Source organism: Echiichthys vipera (assembly GCF_963691815.1).
Source record: "Echiichthys vipera genome assembly, chromosome: 17".
In the NCBI taxonomy this organism is placed as follows: Eukaryota; Metazoa; Chordata; class Actinopteri; order Perciformes; family Trachinidae; genus Echiichthys; species Echiichthys vipera.
Window position 1 is genome coordinate 26,674,182 of NC_139842.1, and position 18,013 is coordinate 26,692,194.

The 18,013-nt window shown below is 42.6% G+C and overlaps 2 protein-coding genes across 2 annotated transcripts in view; both read right to left on the reverse strand.

Annotated features, from left to right (window-relative positions):
• The window catches only part of nsfa (N-ethylmaleimide-sensitive factor a), a 77,098-nt gene extending 75,747 nt beyond the window's left edge, over positions 1-1,351 (reverse strand). Inside the window, exon 1 of the mRNA XM_083931704.1 lies at positions 1,233-1,351. Coding sequence (XP_083787830.1) covers positions 1,233-1,244 — 12 coding nt within the window. The 5' untranslated portion in view covers positions 1,245-1,351. The remainder of the gene's footprint in view (positions 1-1,232) is intronic.
• Positions 1,352-14,436: 13,085 nt separating this feature from the next.
• LOC310959313 (cyclin-dependent kinase 5 activator 1-like) lies at positions 14,437-16,021 on the reverse strand (the record flags this gene model as incomplete). Its single annotated transcript, XM_083930615.1, has 2 exons — positions 14,437-14,928; positions 15,512-16,021. 2 exons carry the CDS (start codon positions 16,019-16,021, stop codon positions 14,437-14,439), a joined length of 1,002 nt encoding a protein of 333 aa, XP_083786741.1.
• Positions 16,022-18,013: the final 1,992 nt, after the last annotated feature.

The window sequence follows — 18,013 nt, forward strand, 5'->3', positions numbered from 1 at the left end:
GGTCGTTGACCAGACTGATTGCAGCGGGCATGAGGTGGTGGTAGATGGATTTTGTTACCTTTGGACAGAGCCAGCTTTACCCTTGTTTCCAAATCTTAATGCAGAGTTTAACAAAGCAAAGGTTAACCACTGGCGCAGCTTCAAATTAACAGACATGAGAGTCGTAACAATCTTTCTCTGCCACAAATTTTATTTCCTAAAATAAAGTATAAGGTGTTTTGTCGTGAAGCAAAATGGTTGGGAACCATGGTTCTAGAATAATGATGTACTTGTCAAATCGGAAACAAAATGCAACCTTTGAAGTTCAGGTGCTTCTTCATATGGTACACATGATGAAAGAGTAGGATACCTCCATCTGTGAATGTGATCACTTCACTAAATGTACTGCAAACCTGCTTCCACCATCAATATAAAGGCCATGATGCAGCAAAAGCAGCTGTTGGCTTGCCCTGCCCTTAGTCAATAAATTTTTGAATCAGAAGATGCGGGTTTAGAGATGCAGCTCTACCCTGCCCGTCAGATGAAACACTGCTGCGTCCCTCCCTTCACAGCAGGGCCTGTGATGAGAGTGATAGACAGCGGGGCAGATTGGCACTGGTTGCCTGACATTATCCTCCCTGTACGTCGACAGGTTCTGCACAGCCATTGAAATAAAAATGCACACTATGTAGCAGCCGGCAGCGCAATGCTCCGCTCCACACTGCAAAGCCGCAGCAGGCTGGAGGCTCGAGCGGTAACGCTTCACCTCGTTGTTTTGAGGTATCAAATGCATGCTTACATGCTTGATGCAGGCTCGTTACACGATGTTCCTCGCTGTAGCAAACACTCAAAACGTCAGCTCTGATATTTTAGATGCATAGCTCGTAAAAGCCTTTCAGTGAGCGTTTTTTACGCAGCCGCGTCGGCTCAAGGACAAGGAGAGCCCAGGATTAAGCAGCGATCGTCCCGGAGAAGGGTCTGACCCTGGAGCTCATATGCAACTCTACATCGGAAATGATTCCTCCTGGCATTTGTCAGGGTTATGGTTCTGCACCATCATGTGAAACAAACCATATTCTGCTGTGGCGTTGACATTTAGAAGACAAATGTCCCAAGACTGCGCATAATATGAACAGAGACAGCGCTCGCCCGTCATGTGACGCCATGTTTCCCCTTATTTCCCAGACAGAAACACAAGGATATTACACATTTTGTTGAAATAAACCAAGCACATAGCCGATGTATAATCTTACCCGGGCCGCCATCTTCACGGTTGCGGTAGATGAGGGATGTAGCTCGGGTCAATGATTCATAGGACAGCGGGGACAGTGGACGGAAAGGCTCGGCAGCAGATGGATTTATAAGAGGCAGCGCACCTCCTTCTGATTGGCTCATACAAGCGGAAGCGCTCCGATTAGCTCGCGTGCGGTTGGGGAGGATCGTCTTCTCTCCGTAACCCTCTGCCGTGCAAAAAACACTCCCGTGGCAGATCAACAAAAACGAGCAAAACACGGCAGACATGTGGCTCAGAAAACGTCGACAGTCAGTGAAGCACACTTGACTGCTCTCGTTTCTCATTGATGGTTAATGTAAGGACCACTGAAGCTCTTAAATGTCTATCTGAACTGGCTTTATTATAACTGAAACTAAAACATTTGTGTTGATTTTTAAAATTTCTATTAGCATGTTAACATCTCTGCTATTACTGCTAAGGTTTTATGAAAGACCATCTTTATTTTGGTTGTTCAGCACCACGGACAGTGCCCCTGCACTCAAGAGCTCAACTGTCGCAGAGTTACAGTAACACCATTCTACTGGGACGAGGGAAAACAGTATAAGCACCGAAAAGTAAAAATAAAGTAGGCAGTGGAACAATAACCAACAGCAGGTAGGCCATTAGAAAAGCTCTACAGGCAGCTGAACACAATAACATCCATTCGATCGCAGCACCGCTCACCAGGGCTGACCTTGAAGCTCATTCACCCTGGACAGCTAAGAAAAACAGATGTGTGAAGACACCATAGACTGTATAAAAAATGGACGTAGTCAGTTCTCTCAACTTGATCCAATCATATTTGCCTCTGGGAGCAAATCTTTTCAGACTTTGACTCGTTATTTCCTCTGACCAAAAAAGGGCATGTATGTGACATTGGTGGGAGGGACATACGTCCATGTGACGTTTACAGAATTAGCCACATTAGCTCACATTAGCTCCACCGCCCGGGAGCTAGGCTAACAATACACGTTACTAGACGAAAGAGAGCGTTAGTCCAGTGTCTCTAGCAGAGATTACACCGGTTCCAGTAGTGAAGTGCAGGCAGCATTTATGATCTCTGATTTAAACTGATTTTCAACACAGTCCCATGCTGACAGACTGTAAAACACCGACCCTCCCAGCCTGAATCCTACCACGACTCAAGATTAGCATCGAGTGTATGTGTCATAGATAGCAGGCTGTACTGCAAGTCATGGTGCAAGTGGGGCTATTTAATTAGCTTAAGCGAGCTAACGTTAACACGGTGTGTTCCAAAACCATCTGTTGGTTCAGTTTAAGAGCAAACCATCTTGTCACTTACAGTAACACCACCACACGAATGACCACAGTCCAGGTCCAGATGATGGAGTTAGCATGCTAATGATGCTAATCCTGACAACTAGTCTCTGAGGAGAAGTGAGGGCCAGAGGCTAGCTGTCACTCAAGAGGCCACGCCTCTAGTTATTCATAAACTTTAACCTCCAACAAAATAAAAATTAGTCTGGTACAAAACAATTAACCCCCTTCAGTGCTGTCATGGAGATATGACCTAAACATACAGGCTAGAATGTTCTTTTTGTCCAAGTCCTTAATTAGGTTTAATTATGATTTGAAGGCGGCCTGTTTAACATAAACTTTCAGTCTGATTATGAGAAGGCCTCAACCTGATCAAACAAAGGGAAAGACTAGGCCCAAAAGCCTGGCAGCCTTTGTCCCTGAGGGCATGGTCACAGACAAAAGCCTGCCATGCAACTCTCCCAGGTCACACCCAGGTGTGAACTCTCCAAAGGAACTCCAGACTGTCCTGACCTCTGGTGATGACATCATCAGTGTCTATGAAACTGTAGGACACCTCCTGTCTCTCTCTTGGCCCTCTTCCTTGGACTCTTAGGGCGCACTCACACTGTCCATCCGTTCTGTGCCCCGTGCTTTAGGGTACTTGTCCCCCCCCTCTCCCCCCGCGGGCCAGGCCCGTTTGTACTCACACTGCCTGGGCCTTGCGCAAATGCTTCTTGCTGCTTAAATGTCATCACGCCGTAACACGTCACACGCATTGATGACGTCATCGCGATGTGTCGCTTTGTTTACAATTCTTTCCATAGACCTCGCAGTCTTTGTGCGTCTTGTCCGACTGTTTTTGAATATTTTCATCCGACCAAATCTGCAGTATACACTCCGCCTCCGCATCACACCAACGTGAAACTTTCGCCGCCATTGTTTTAAATGTCCGTGCATGGTACGTCTTTTTATTTATTTATTTTTTTCTATGTCCGAACAGGCGCACATAAAATGACGTCAGAGTAGACCTCATGCTCATGCTCGTACACGTGCGCACGCTCGTGCTCGTACATTTGCAAACGGGCTTTACAAAAGCCCACCTCTCCCAAACGGTCCGTGGCCGGCAAGCGTGCTGCAGCTAGGCGCGGTGCAGTTGCACTCACACTGGTCAAACGAACTAGGCTTTACCTGTGAAACCTGTTTGGGCACGGTATGGATGGACAGTCTGAGTGCGCCCTTACTTCGAATCTCCACACTCAACTCGACGCTCTCCTGCTGGATCCAGGGACCAGCTGCCGGCGTTCCCTAGGCCCTGAACATGGCCTGTATGGTGTAGGATCACCAGCCAGGTTAACCAACTCAACTGAGCAGAACAAAGAGCGATCTGAGTCCTCTTTTGTCTAAGAGCAACAACCAAGACAAGAACATTTCTTCAACCAGCTTCCGTCACAAGGACCAGCCACTGGCATCAAGTAACGCAACTTATCTTTCCCATCTCATGGACTGGTAAGTAATCACCAACTGGGCATTACTACATGTTATAGGACTGTATGAACGGCTAAGCATAGAACTGTATCTTTGTTATAACTTCTGAGGTCTTCAGCCTGCTGGCTTTTGTATAACTTAATGTTCACACCATATCTGCAGGGGTCCAAGCCCCACACCTCTCCTCTTTGTTTCACACACACACACACACACACACACACACACACACACACACACACACACACACACACACACACACACACACACACACACACACACACACACACACACACACACACACACACACACACACACACACACACACACACACACACACACACACACACACACACACACACACACACACACACACACACACACACACACACACACACACACACACACATCATTTGCTGTTAGGTTTGGTTAGTTGACTGTGTTTTGTTTGTTGCATTTATTAATGTGTTAATACATGTTTGTGTTTACCATATGTCTGTTTATTTAATATTACACAAAGATGAATGAGCCAGCCTCTACTAAGAAAAGTTTTAAATCCTTCAACTAATTAAACTATTACATTTATCGTGTTCAACCCTTAATTAGTAGTTTAATATATTTAATGAGACTTTTATATTAGTTGTCACTCCGTCTATGACGGTGGTGCCCCGAGGAACTCTAGTTTAACTAGAGTAATTTTTATTATTATCTATGATAATTATTGGTGATAGCTAATATTTACTTGATTAACGATACGTTTATTGAGAATACTCAATCTCATAATCTGAACGTGAGTCAAGGCCCTACATTTATTTGGTTCTCTGGTTGAAGTTTTTAATAAATTAAAGTTATGAATTTTTTGTAATTTTTCTTTATTAATTTTCTCTATCAAATATTTCATTTGATAGTCACACTTTTGATCCAATTAATCCTAAAGTACCTACAGACGTATGTCCTTCCCCCCAACGTCATATACATGCCCTTTTTTGGTAAGAGGATATGAGGCGGAGTCAAAGTCTGACAAGATGGTGACTCCTGTAGGCGAGGACGATTGGATCAAGTTGAGAGAATGGACCTCAATGTCCATTTTTTATACAGTCAATGTTTCCCAGCCTCCTCCCCAGCCCAGCCCACCTTTGAAACATAAAGACAAACACAACAGCATAATAACATTAAGCAGATACTCTTTACCCAGATTGTAATGGATGTAAAAAACAGTTTATATGTAAAACAGCTAAGTTATGGCATTTTATAATAATGTTCTGATACTTTTTGTTTGTCTGATATAAAATGTCCTTGCTGTGTGAAATCATTTTGTTGATTGGGGATGCCAAGGAGAGCAACAAAAACATAAATAACTGTAGGGATTTAAAGGTTTCTGAAGTTCAGCAGGAAATTTATACAGGTCATTTTTGACCCGCGTACGGAAAAGTGGAGTTAGACCTGCACTATGGCATGCTGAAATACTTTTATCATAGAAATAATGGGGAAACATAGATTAGCTGGGTCATTTCTGAAATGCAAACGCAATGACGTGAATTGAGCGACAACTCTACATTGAAAATCAATGTAAATGGCGTGATGACACACGATTCACTGTGCATTCACACCAAAAGCGATGGAGGCGATGAAAGCGTCAAGCCGTTAAAATCAATGTAAATGACCCGATGACACACGTTGTCGCTTCAGGCGACGCATTTTGAGCGATAAGAGCGATGATGTGTCCATCGCGTTTATCGTCTCATCGTGTGTGTCGCTTGAAGTTGAAAAATTTGAACTTTTCAAACGACATCGCGGAAGCTTTGCCACGACAGCCAGTCAGTGTTGAGATTGCGGTAAGAGCCACCAAAGTTCTCTATGAAACATCCAGGGGCTCACTGGTCTCACCAAAGCTGCCATTGTTGCAGTCCTTGGGGGAAATCAGACTGTTCTTGTGGATATAATATAATGGATATAACCATGGACTGAGGATGGCAGCAACGTGCCTTTAGGCATCTAGTCTACGAGAAATCCAGAAGAAGAAGAAGAAGAAAGCCGTCAGTGAAGAGTGAAGCGTATCCCGGTCTGATCTACCGAAGATCGGGCCGCACCTGTACAGCTTCAGAGGTTAAATCACTAACGACCTGATCTCACTACACTATAACGGCTCTTTTAAGAGCCACAAACTTCCTGTGAGAGCTAATTTCTGTTCTTTTAAAAGCATTCAGATCCCTGGTTAGCACTAGCATAACTTCCATTTAGCACAACAGCAGAGTAGGCTGAGCCGGGGTTAGCTTCAGTTAGCCAGCCGCCTTGGCTGCTACGTGCGATTGAAGGGATGAAGTGATGATCAAAAATGTGACAAATGTGAGCAAGCGACGCGATACTCGCGCTCTGGGCGATTTAATCGCCTTCTATTGCTTTTGTTGTGAATGCACTGTCAGGCGGAGGCGTAGCGAAAGGAGCGGTTGAAGCGTCTGAAGCGCTTGGAGTGTGTAAAGGAATCCAATCAGCGACAAGTTAAAGCAGATGATGTATTTTCCCTCACGTACTGCTGTTTACATTCAGACCAACATGGATCAGAAGCTAATTGTAGCTGTGTGTGGGCACGACACTACTGCACCCCCCCCACTCGCATCAGGCATGATAAGTGCGAATGACGTGAAAGACATGAATAGACCAAAAATTACTCTCTGAATCTTTTAATGATATTATGGATTGTAGATGATGAAATCCCTAAAATCATTGCAATTGTACATTGAAAAACGGTCTTCTTAAACTGTTGGACTATTTGTTCAGACGGTTGTTCACAGAGTGGTGAACCTTGCCCCATCCTTGCTCTAAAACAAATGAGTCTTTCAGGGATGCTCCTATTATACCCAATCATGACACTCACCTGTTTCCAATGATTCCATGTTCACCTGTGGAATGTTCCAAACTGTTGTTTTTGAGCATTCCTCAACTTTCCCAGCCTTTTGTTGAACGTGTTGCAGGCATCAACTTCAAAATGAGTGAATATTTGTAAAAGAACAATAAAGCTTATCAGTCTTTGTAGTGTATTCACTTGAATATAGGTTAAAAAGGATTTGGAAATTGTTGTAATCTGTTTTTACTTATGTTTTACACAACATCCCAACTAGGGCACTGGGATTGGCTCCAGGCCACCCGCGACCCCGATAGGGACAAGCGGTTGAAGATGGATGGATGGATGGACAACGTCCAAACTTTATTGAATTGGGGTTGTAGTTTCTGTTGTTTGTTACCTTGTAACTGTCAGTGTCAGCTATGATGACAGTGTGTTTTCTCTCTGTACTGACAGACCACTCTGAGATTGAGGGTTCAGATTTATTTGCCAGCTTTTACGTTTTAGACTGTGATTGGTTTATGGATTAGTGACGTCCAAATTAAAGTTGGCTGAACACGTTTGAATGCTGAAAGCTCAGAGAAGTGCTAAGACGTGAAATCACCTTTTTAGTCACAAAATGTCAGTGTCAGACAGGGTTTACTGTTTAACTCAGTAGAGGGTTTCTTTTCTTCTGTCCTACTTACAGTATTTGGTAAATACACTCTAAAAATGCCAAGTTGTATTTTTTGGTGTATATAAAGAATACAAACCTTTTGAGTTCAGAAATGTAAATGTAGAAAAGGTTTGTGCCTACTGAAAATCTTCAACTGTGATTCATTACAAAGTGAGAAATGTCTGTGAATAGTTAGGTCTCTGTAAATCAGTGTGATCTCTACCTTCTCTATATGGAAAGTGTCCTGATATAACTCTTGTTATGAATTGGCATTATAAATAAAAATGTAATAAAATTGAATGATACAATGTGTGTGTTTGATGCCGAGCTTTCAAGTTGTTTAGAAACATTGTCAGTTTACTGAAATACTTCCCTGGATACATATGTTTGAATTAAAATGTTTTAGTATTTGAGGAACTTATGATCGAGGCTTGTGAATCGCTATTTATACCTACCACATTAAGGGTACGTCCACAAGATCGAAAACAACCTTTTATTCTTTGTGGTTCCTAAAAAGTTTTCAATCCACACGGACTGAAACAGACTCAAAACGCTGTAGTACACATGCCAGGCCTGGATGTGGAGCTGTAACTGCCACAGAAATTAACCAACAACGGAGAAGAAGATGTGACCCTGCGGGGTTAGAGGTCGGAGTGAGGAGATGATGCCATCCTTTAACAAAGTCTGAGCTTTCACCGTCTAGACGACAACGCCATGGGGGACTTTTTAAAAATCTTTCCACTCTGGGAACCCGGTTTGAAAAGATACAGCTTTCAGGCTCCGATAACGCCGACTGTGTTTGGATGGTTGGCCAAATCAATAATAAAGTTGTGCGGTAACAGGAAAATGTGTCTCTGTGTGGACGGGCCCTAAAACTTTGACCAACCATGAAGTAGATTTATTGCTTTTCCAGTAAAAAATAAATAGATACAACTAGCATTGCAGATGACTCTTTATGACAAAAGTAAACAATTGTTGGCTCAACTTAATTTCCTGTCTCTTATTTTCATACTTCATACTAAGGTGGTTTAAGTCCTATTTATCAGATCACTCTCAATTTGTTCATGTTAATGATGTGCTAAAGTAAGTCACAGAGTTCCACAAGACAGCCCAAAATTTAAGCATCCCAGCTATAATAATGTGCATCCTTGATGGCTCTTGGTGTGGCACAACACCTGTCAAGACTACCCCCAAGCAATAAGAGAACTGCCAATTATGGGGCTTCATCCCAGTTAGGAACTCTCAAATCACCCCAAATACCTCTTCATCCCTGAGCCAAATAAACTCCTCAGCTGCCTCACCTGTAACTGCTGTAGATTACAAGAACAACTCAGTTCTGCACTGCTGAGAAGAACAGTCGGTCTGTCTGTCCGTCTGTCTGTCTACCTCTCTATCTATCACATCATTTCAGGTGAGAATAAAAAAAGAACGCCGTTCTTGTAAATGTTTTTTTTTATAAAGTACCTGTAACAGTTGATCAAATGATTATTTCTCACATACATATTCATACATCCACATAGTAACAGACTGCAGCATCAACAGTCTAGTAACACTAGTAGCCTTGACTTTTGTTCAACAAAGATTTTTGTTTTCACAATATGATTCACAAATGAAAAGGAAGGAAAACCATAATAACTTCATCATTATCATAAGCTTCATATGTTACACGATAGTTTTGGTCTTGTACGTGTTGCAAGATAAAATATGGCACATAGTTATGGGTTGATCAATGATGAGAGCATGTATACGAGGGGGTCTAGTCATCCCATACTTCTCTCTACTTCAAGAAAGAGGCTCATTCAGAGGATACGGTTCCTTTCCTTGCCTCCTGTCCTGGCTTCCTTGTCTTTTTTTTATTGTCCCTGCAGAGCTGGAAGGACCTCTCAAAGGATCTTTGCAGATCTTTTGTTTCACAGAGAAATACCTCTCCTCTTGTCTGTCAAAAGCTGTCATCTGACATCCACATGTTATTAAATAATCAAAATATAATATTCCGAGTCTGAGTGGGTGTGTGGGTTTTGTACTTAGGATAGGGAATAATTTAGTAGAAATAATTGGGTGTTCGCTAAATCCCCTCCAAAACTAAAACCAAAACCAAAAGACCAAAGGTTTTAGGAGCATGGCAAGCTAACTAGCTTACTAGCTAGAGTAGAAGCCCAGTTTCCAGACATATATTTAAGACACCTTTTACATCATTTTAAAATCCAGTCAGCTGGAAACAATAAAAGTGAACCAAACACATCATTTTAACCAGCTCATTGAGCTGATATTAGCTCAATTATCTAGCTACAGTTTATAATGTGTGCCAGTGACCCTTGCCAGCTAGAAAGTAGAAGCTGACAAACACATATATTTTCCGACTCTGTCTGAAATCGAGGACCTATAGTTTCATTCATCATAAATCTGCCACCATTGTCACTGTAAACTGTATGTGCTGTGTAAGAACAGAAAGCTGGACGGTGTGGCAATGATAAAGGGGACAGGGCTTAGTGAACAGTAAGTTACGGTCCTTAAAGGAGCTGTACTCAATATTCAGAACACTAATATATCTGCATATATCTGGATTTGTTTGGATCAGACTAGTTTTTATTTTACTGGAGGTTAAAGTTTATCAATAAATCTTTAAAAAATAAAGTTTATGAATAAACTTTAACCCGCTTTAAGCCGCTGGCCCTCACTTCTTGTCAGCCAGATGGAAGTGAATGATCTCCCTCCCCCAACAGCACATACATGCCCCTTTTTGGTAAGAGGAAATGGGGAGGAGTCAAATTCTGACAAGATGGCGGCTCCCATAGAGTACGATTGGATCAAGTTGAAAGAACGGTTCTCGATGGGTATGCTACATCCATTTTTTATACAGTCTATGGTCAAAACCCAAGGCAGTCTGGCTTGCTCTGTCCGGTGGGCAGTACTTAGTTATGGCCCGACTGTTAACAACATGGGAACCATGTCACAAATGTTCTCAGTTTACAGGTAAACAGTACACTAATATATATTTTTGAAAACATTTCAAGCAAGAAATTTGATCAGCGATGCCTAGTTTGACTGTTTGATCTGAGCTTAGCGAGCCTGGTTTGTTGAGGTGGACGGGTCTCATTTGCATAAAGTTGAGGTTGAGTCGTGTTGATGCAAATTCAGATCCAGTCAGACAACTCACCAGGCTGTATCCCTCCTGTAACGGGCGGCCGGATCGCCTGCTCTCCATAGGAAATTCAAAGGACTTTGTAGGCCCACTTTTTTCAGTATTAAAAGCACAGCTCCTTTAAGATTTACCACAAAGAATCCAGGTAACAGTTCTTGGTTTCAACACTCCTCTACTCCGCGACCAATCAAATCATTATATTGAAGTAAAACACACATTTTTAGTTAATCCTTGTGGCTTTTTTCAGTTAGCCAAATATAGGATATAATTCACACCAAACTACTATTTACAGTTTGGATCTTTAAGTACAACAAATTAAGAGAGAAAATGACTATTCAACAGTCATCATAGGAATGCTACTGGTGTACTGTTCGACCCATCAGAAACAGCTAGCAGGAAGGACATGTAAACAAGCTTGTTTGCCATGGATTCATTCTTCATGTGCATATTTGTCTCATGAGGTCTGAGTCTGCATCAAGGCTACATTATTTTCACAGCATAGCACCTACTGCAGCCCAGCCGGTTCTCATTTGAACACAAAAAATCACCTGTATTGTGGACCAACCCAGCCTCAAGACAGGCATGACATTCTGATTTGATAACAAGCTTTTAGAATGCCATCCCCATGTTTTTTTTAAAGTAAATAAGGAACTGTTATTTTAGTTTTTAAAAATTGGAGAGCAGGGCAAATAAATTTTTTCATAGATTATAAATTCACCAACAGAATGCTAAATATTCCAGCTTTGGATGACTCGAAGTTTGGCTTTCATTTTGCGGTGACACATACAACCTCACTGTGTGTTAAAATCACAAGCTTTCCATTTCGACTCCATTTCCTTGACATCTGAACAAAGTCTCTGTTTCCTCGTCTACACCTCTGACACATGATGTAGCAACATTGTGAAAGAGTGTATTTGTGGTTCCATTATAGTCTTTCTCACAATCAGAGACTTTGAGTTGACTCATGTTTCATAGTGTCTTGTGTGTGTTTTTTTTTTTTTTTTTGCATGATAATTAGTCTTTAAAATGATATGGCACAAGGTGCCCTGTTTGAGAAGGCAGAGCTTTTCTAAAACTGGCTTTGGTTAGACCTAGTGATGTGACATGATCAAGGAAAGAGTATAATTTCTTTAGTGGCTCTGGAGGGATCTTCCCAAAGTTTGAAAAAATAATCCTAATGATATCACCAGGGTCGTTTCTGCTTGGGCTTGAGACTTAAAAAATGTTTAGCCTCCGTTACAAACTGAAGGTGTGGGCTTTAAAGTTGTACTCTGTAAGATTTCCATCTATTGACTATTGACTTTTAAGTTAATATCTATCAAATAGTGAGTTAATACACTGGTGACTGATCATTTGACCTACTAATGAAAGCACTTCTACTTTCCTTTTTTTCTGAGTATTTCACATTCCGACATTCCTGGGCTAAATGTAAATAAGCCGCCATGTTAGTGACCCTGCGGACAGCGGTTGGTCTATCCCTTGTTATGCTGCGTTCATTTGTAATCGGAAATTCAGTCAGGCTTGTAGTAAGGGTAGAAGTGTAACAGGAACATGTGTGTGTGGATTTAAGAGGGAACATATAGGGGACAGACTCGGACTAGAGAGGTGAATGTGTTTCAATAGTGTGTTTCAAGTTTACAAAAGAGCAAAAAAATGTGACCATGAACGTGACAAGATGGAGGCTCCGAAAGAACAGGCTCACCTGCAGTTACATCTTACTGCCACAGAGGCCGCTAGCAACAAGGCATCTCAAATCTTATGGAGAACAACTTTAAAATCATGTAATATGGGTGATGTAGGATCCACCACTTTTGGAGCTTTGCCCAACTAGGGATTAAACATCAGGATACCTTGGCATCTGCTGCTCAAATTTAGACTATTCTTTCTAAAACAGGTCACTTGTGAAGCTGCCAACTTCACTAAAATGCAGTATAAATTGCTCACTTGCGCTATTACTGGATTAGGCAAAGATACAACTAGCCGTTCACACATTTCCTTCATTAGGGAGTCCTTGTGCCAAGTCCCCTGGATGTCACATCACTGAGTCTAGCTTTCAGCAGTTCAGTGTGGCGACTGCCAAGTCTCTTCTGTAACATTAGGTGCGGTGTGCCCAACACAAAGCAGAATGCTAGGAAACCTATAGAAGCACACATGCATGTCAAAAAACTCGGTGAATAACTAAGCCATCAGGTCATCAAACCAGAAAGTCTCTAAATATGGGACAATTGAATTGGACTGGAGCAAGTGGACAGAGAGAGCGAATCTGTTTTGTCCAGGTTGTCGTGAAGCGTAACGAGCGGAGGAAAGAGGAGAGAGGAGAAGGAGGCGACACTCCCAACAGCAGAGGAGCTCCCTCGAACTGAGTGGTGAGAGCAACATCAAAGCATCGTTTTGGAAGAAAGGTCCGATCAACACTTGTAGCATCTGCTCACACACACCCGGAATATAGTCACTTCTTTCATTCGGACGTGTGTAGCCATTGGTTGAGACAGATCTCATGACCCAATGTCTATGTCTTCCACGACCCAGCTCAACTGATCATTCGTACAGTAGCACACAACAGAAATCTTTTCTTTCTTTCTTTCTTTTTTTCTTTCTTTCTTTCTTTCTGTAAAACAGAAAGTGGTCACTCAGGACAGCACCAATATGGACTGCAGGAGGAAGTGCAGGGGAACAGGAAGGAGTGAAATAATTGTAAAATATACCCTGGAGGTGTAAGTATTGCATTTCCCCATGTTTCTGCCAATGTTAACAGCTTACAGAAGGGCTTGTTTGATGATTTATAATGTGTGTCCAAGGGATTAGTATTTCATACAGTACATAACTGACCTCCCAATTCATAGCACATTTGACTGGATAAACCCAAATATTCCCTTGAAAGTAGGCCTACAGTACTTCATGTAAGATGTGGATGAATTCATCCACTACAGTACAATTATGCCAAATAGCGACTTAAATTCAGTCCCAGTAGTTTGACGACTAGTTGTGTGGTTGATTCTAACTCATCCATGTTGTGGTGTTTAATTTAATGATCTTAAAGTTTCAAAAGTGGAGCTCACAGCCTGTGTTGGTGAGTGCAATAAGCTCGGGCAGGACAATAGGAATAAGGTAAAGTGGAGTTGGCAATAAGCAGGTGGTCATGTGCAAAGACGTATGAAGTGACCTCATGCAAGGTGGTTCTTGATTTTCATTATCGTGACATTTCTCTATAGTGGAAATGTCTGGACGCTATCACACAATATCATCATATCAATATTCTGTATCTTTATATTTATAGTCTTCACCTTTAATTAGTAAATCTGTGTTGTCTGGCATTTCTAAAGCCATTCATTTTTTTTTTAAACAATAGACAGAAAAATACTTCAACGGGACAAATTATCATATATTTGCATTAAAGCATGTTCTTGTCACATCCTGAGCCCAGTGTTTAAGGCAGGATATCAACAAGTAGCCTGTCATTAAAGAGAATCGAATCAGATCCAATCATGGCCACACACCGCAGGCCTGATTTAATCGGCTTTGTTGTTGTTCAAGTTGCTGCTTTCAGAAGCAGTTCAGTTTCTGCCTCTGTCTGTTAATGTTTTGTGGCTCATTGCCCAACTCCAATGATTTAAATGCTGTATAACACCCCACAGGTTCTTCTGGGTTACAAACAGGAAATTTGGTTAATGATAAACTAGTAGAGACGCCAGACAACAGTACTGCTCCATAGTATTACTATACTTGAATTAGTCCAACTCAACCTATTAACTCCATCAATCTTTCCAGCCATCCATCCTTCCTCCCACCCTCCCAGCTCCCTCTTATCGGTCAAGGCCTATGAGGAGCTTGGTCTTCTCCTCCTCTTTCTTGCTCTCGTTCTTCAGGTCAGCAAACACCTGGGTAAAGAAGTGTGGGTCGGTGTTGATCTGGAGCATCTTGCCGCTCATGCGGTTGATGATTTCCAGGCAGCGGTCCCAGAAGGCTTCCTTCTCCGCTTCGACCAGGAAGGGCTTCAGTGGGTAGGAGATCTCGTTGCCCATGTAGGAGTAGGACAGGTAGAGGCAGGTCAGCAGAGAGGCCTGCAGCTCGCGCTCTGAGGCCACCTCGGATGAGACAACGTCACGGCACAGCATGTAGAGGAAGACCACGTTGGCCGGAGTGATGAAGCCCTGATCCTGCCAGCCCTGTAGGAGGAGGGAGCGGTCGACACTGCGCAGCCACAGCACAGGATCAGTCGGGGATAAACGCTTCAGTCTGTAGCACCGACGGCACAGGAACTCACCCAGGCTACGCATCAGTTCACTGGTTGAGGCCTGTGTTGGAGAGAGAGGGAAAGAAAAAGGGAAGGTAAGAAAGAGGATCAGGGAAAGGATTGGTGAAATGAGGCAGCAAGAGTCGAAGAAGCTAAAGATGATAGAATGCTTTGAAAAATACTCATTTTAGGCCTAGTCAACACAAACACGGGTATTTTTGAAACCGAACTTTAATGGATCCCTGTTAAAATTAAAATCCTGTCCACACCACTGGTGTTAAAAAAAAAATATCTCCCACCACATGAAACCCCAAAATCTGCCTCTGTCAGCTGGTCACGTCTAGAGTGCTCCACAAGTCTCCATGGATACAACTTACTGTTTACAGCCGCACAGTGTGACCTCAAACAATGTCAACAAGAAATTAAGGGTTTCCTTGGTTTTCCGGGCCACACATGACTGCTGAAACTGGACTTTTCCAAAAAGTTCACCTTGGACTCCGGTTACAAAAAACCCCGGTTTCAGGAGCCCAAAACACATGTTACGTGTGGATGAAAGGACAAACCGTGCAGAGAAACACGCTTTGAAGAATACACACGTTAGTGTGGACGGACCCTTAGTGACAGACAAATAGGGTGAGGGTTACCTGGACAATGACACGTTTGGGTGTGCCGGTTGCAGTAGATGGCTGGATGCCGGAGCCTGTGAGGGAATTCTTTTTGGCAACAACAGTAGCTACGTTAGCCAAGGTCTTAGAGATAGGCAGGTGGGAGGAGGTAGTGGTGGTGGTAGCCGAGGGGTCCTGGCTTGAGGAGAAAGAGGAAAGGTTAGCGCAGGACTGAGACTTCTTTAGCTTCAGGCTATTGGAGGCTGAGTTTGCCGTGGCATGGCCATCTGGAGAGCTTCCTTTCCCCCCGTCCCCGCCGTCTGCTTGCAGCTTCTTGGAGCCCTTCCTTTTCGACGATACAGCCACAATGCGTTTCCATGGCAACACACTGATGATAGAGGGGCGCTTAAGGGATTTTCCAGCAACTGTTGCAGCATCCTTGGAGTTCTTGCTGTTCTGGACCGCTGTGTAGTGGCCTACCGTGGCCGGGCCGTCCTCAAACAGCACTGCCTTGCGGTAGCTGGGAGACAGAGACAGCACCGTGCCCATGATGTCTGCACAAGGGTTACTAGTGGGGCAGAGGATGGGTGGAGCGGGGAGTAGTGGGGGGAAAGCTCTTTGATTGGTCTAGACAAAGAGTTTTGAGAGGACCAAAGTGTCTCACTTCTGGAGGAACTTGAACCTGTAAGAGGAGAACAGGAAGGAGTGACCATATTCTCCATTAGTTACATTACAGGTAGTAAACACTGCAAAATGAAGCCGACAACAACAATGACCAAATTATTCCAGTTTAGTTAATTAAAGGTTGAATATGTAGAATCTTTATTAAAGCTATATATTTGTTTAAATAATACACCCGTGGGGTGTTTTGAGGGGGACGGATTGAAAGTATTGCTTTTCCATACAAAAATATATTAAATTTTAATTAAAAAATGTTTTTAAATTTGATAGGTTTGACAATGATTTTCTGTCCCATTCTGTTTCCATTGTAGCAGCCAATAGCGTTGGCTGTTGCTGGTTGCCAAGTTTGTTTGTTGTTGGGTGCAGCTACTGTAGGCTGGCACTGGGTGAAATGGAGTTTGCCAATCCTGCAGCTGCTTCGGAGCCTCAGTGAAGGAGGCGTTATTTGTCTCAGCAGCTGAGTGAGCGGAGACGGGCAAAAACCAGAGTCAATATAGGCCAAGCATTCACTCCATGGACTGAGAGAAAGGAGAGAAACGCCATTAAAACGCACGCCCAAATGGCTACGGTTCTCCTTGATCGCTAACATTACTTTCATCTTTACTTAGCTGGATCGGCTAATGCTAACGGCTAACGCTAACTGTCAGTCAAACTCCTCTAATCCTTGTTTTTATAGTGTGATTTGCTGGAGGGGACAGGTTCAAACAGGCTCAAACAGACTCTAGTCTCCTGTAGGCTACTGGGCGGGGTCTGACCAACTGGCAACCCGACTGATGGAATTATTTTTTGTTGTTGCGAATACGACTTTAAGACACTAGATGGTGGTGTTCTGATCATTCTCTGTATTCAACGTTTAAGATTATATATATATATATATATATATATATATATATATATATATTTTTTTTTTTTTTTTTTTTTTTGGTCACACTAGTGTTTCTAAAGCCAGTAATTAATATTCACACTGGAATCTTCAGCTGTTTTTGTAAAGAGGGAGCAAAGAGAAATCTAATCAAGGTCCACTTATTATCTTTCCCAGAGCTGAAACTGTCCCTATATCCTGACGGCCCAATGCAGGGCTCCAGACTAACTTTTTTCACCAGGAGCACTGTGGCCCCTAACTGAAATTTTTAGGGGCACAACCAGAAATTTTAGGGGCACACACAGCAAATCAAGAACAGATGCAGAAATTACAATGTGCTGTTTCAAATTCAGTGTCACATTTTTATTGTTCTCTTTTGAAGATGCAACATAGAAGGTAAACAACAGCACCATGACTGTCATGACAGTACAATGTTGAAAAATATACCATTCGTTCAGAATTAGGGCTGTGACTAGCCGCTGCACGATATTGAGTCAACAAGAACGAGATTTTAACTCTATTTTAAAATGTCAGTATTTTCTTTACAGGGGGGTTGATTTTAGCAGAGAGCTGTGGGGCTGCAGGTGCCTTTGCATAGTGTTAGCCGCAGTGTAGCCTACAGTACTCACAGAGGTAAAGTATAACACTACGACCATCTGGTCGCAGTCTGGAGCCCTGCAATGAGACAGGCGATCTGTGGAAAAGTCATGTTTCTCTGCTTCCAGCTGACAAACCTAAAACAACCAATCAGAGCCGTGGAGTCTCTGATGCAGTGTCAATGAATCAATATTGACAATAGTGTTTCAGCAACATATTTGAGTTACTGTTTAGATATAAAATGAGAAGGTTTGTCCCACTGAAGGATGGGTTTGGTTCTGCCTCGACTTGGTCAGAAACATTCTAATTTTACAGCTAAACAGTAACTAAAATATGTTTCTGAAAGACTTTATGTGAATAATAGGCAGTACAGTAACAGTCTTTATTTGTATTATTTTATA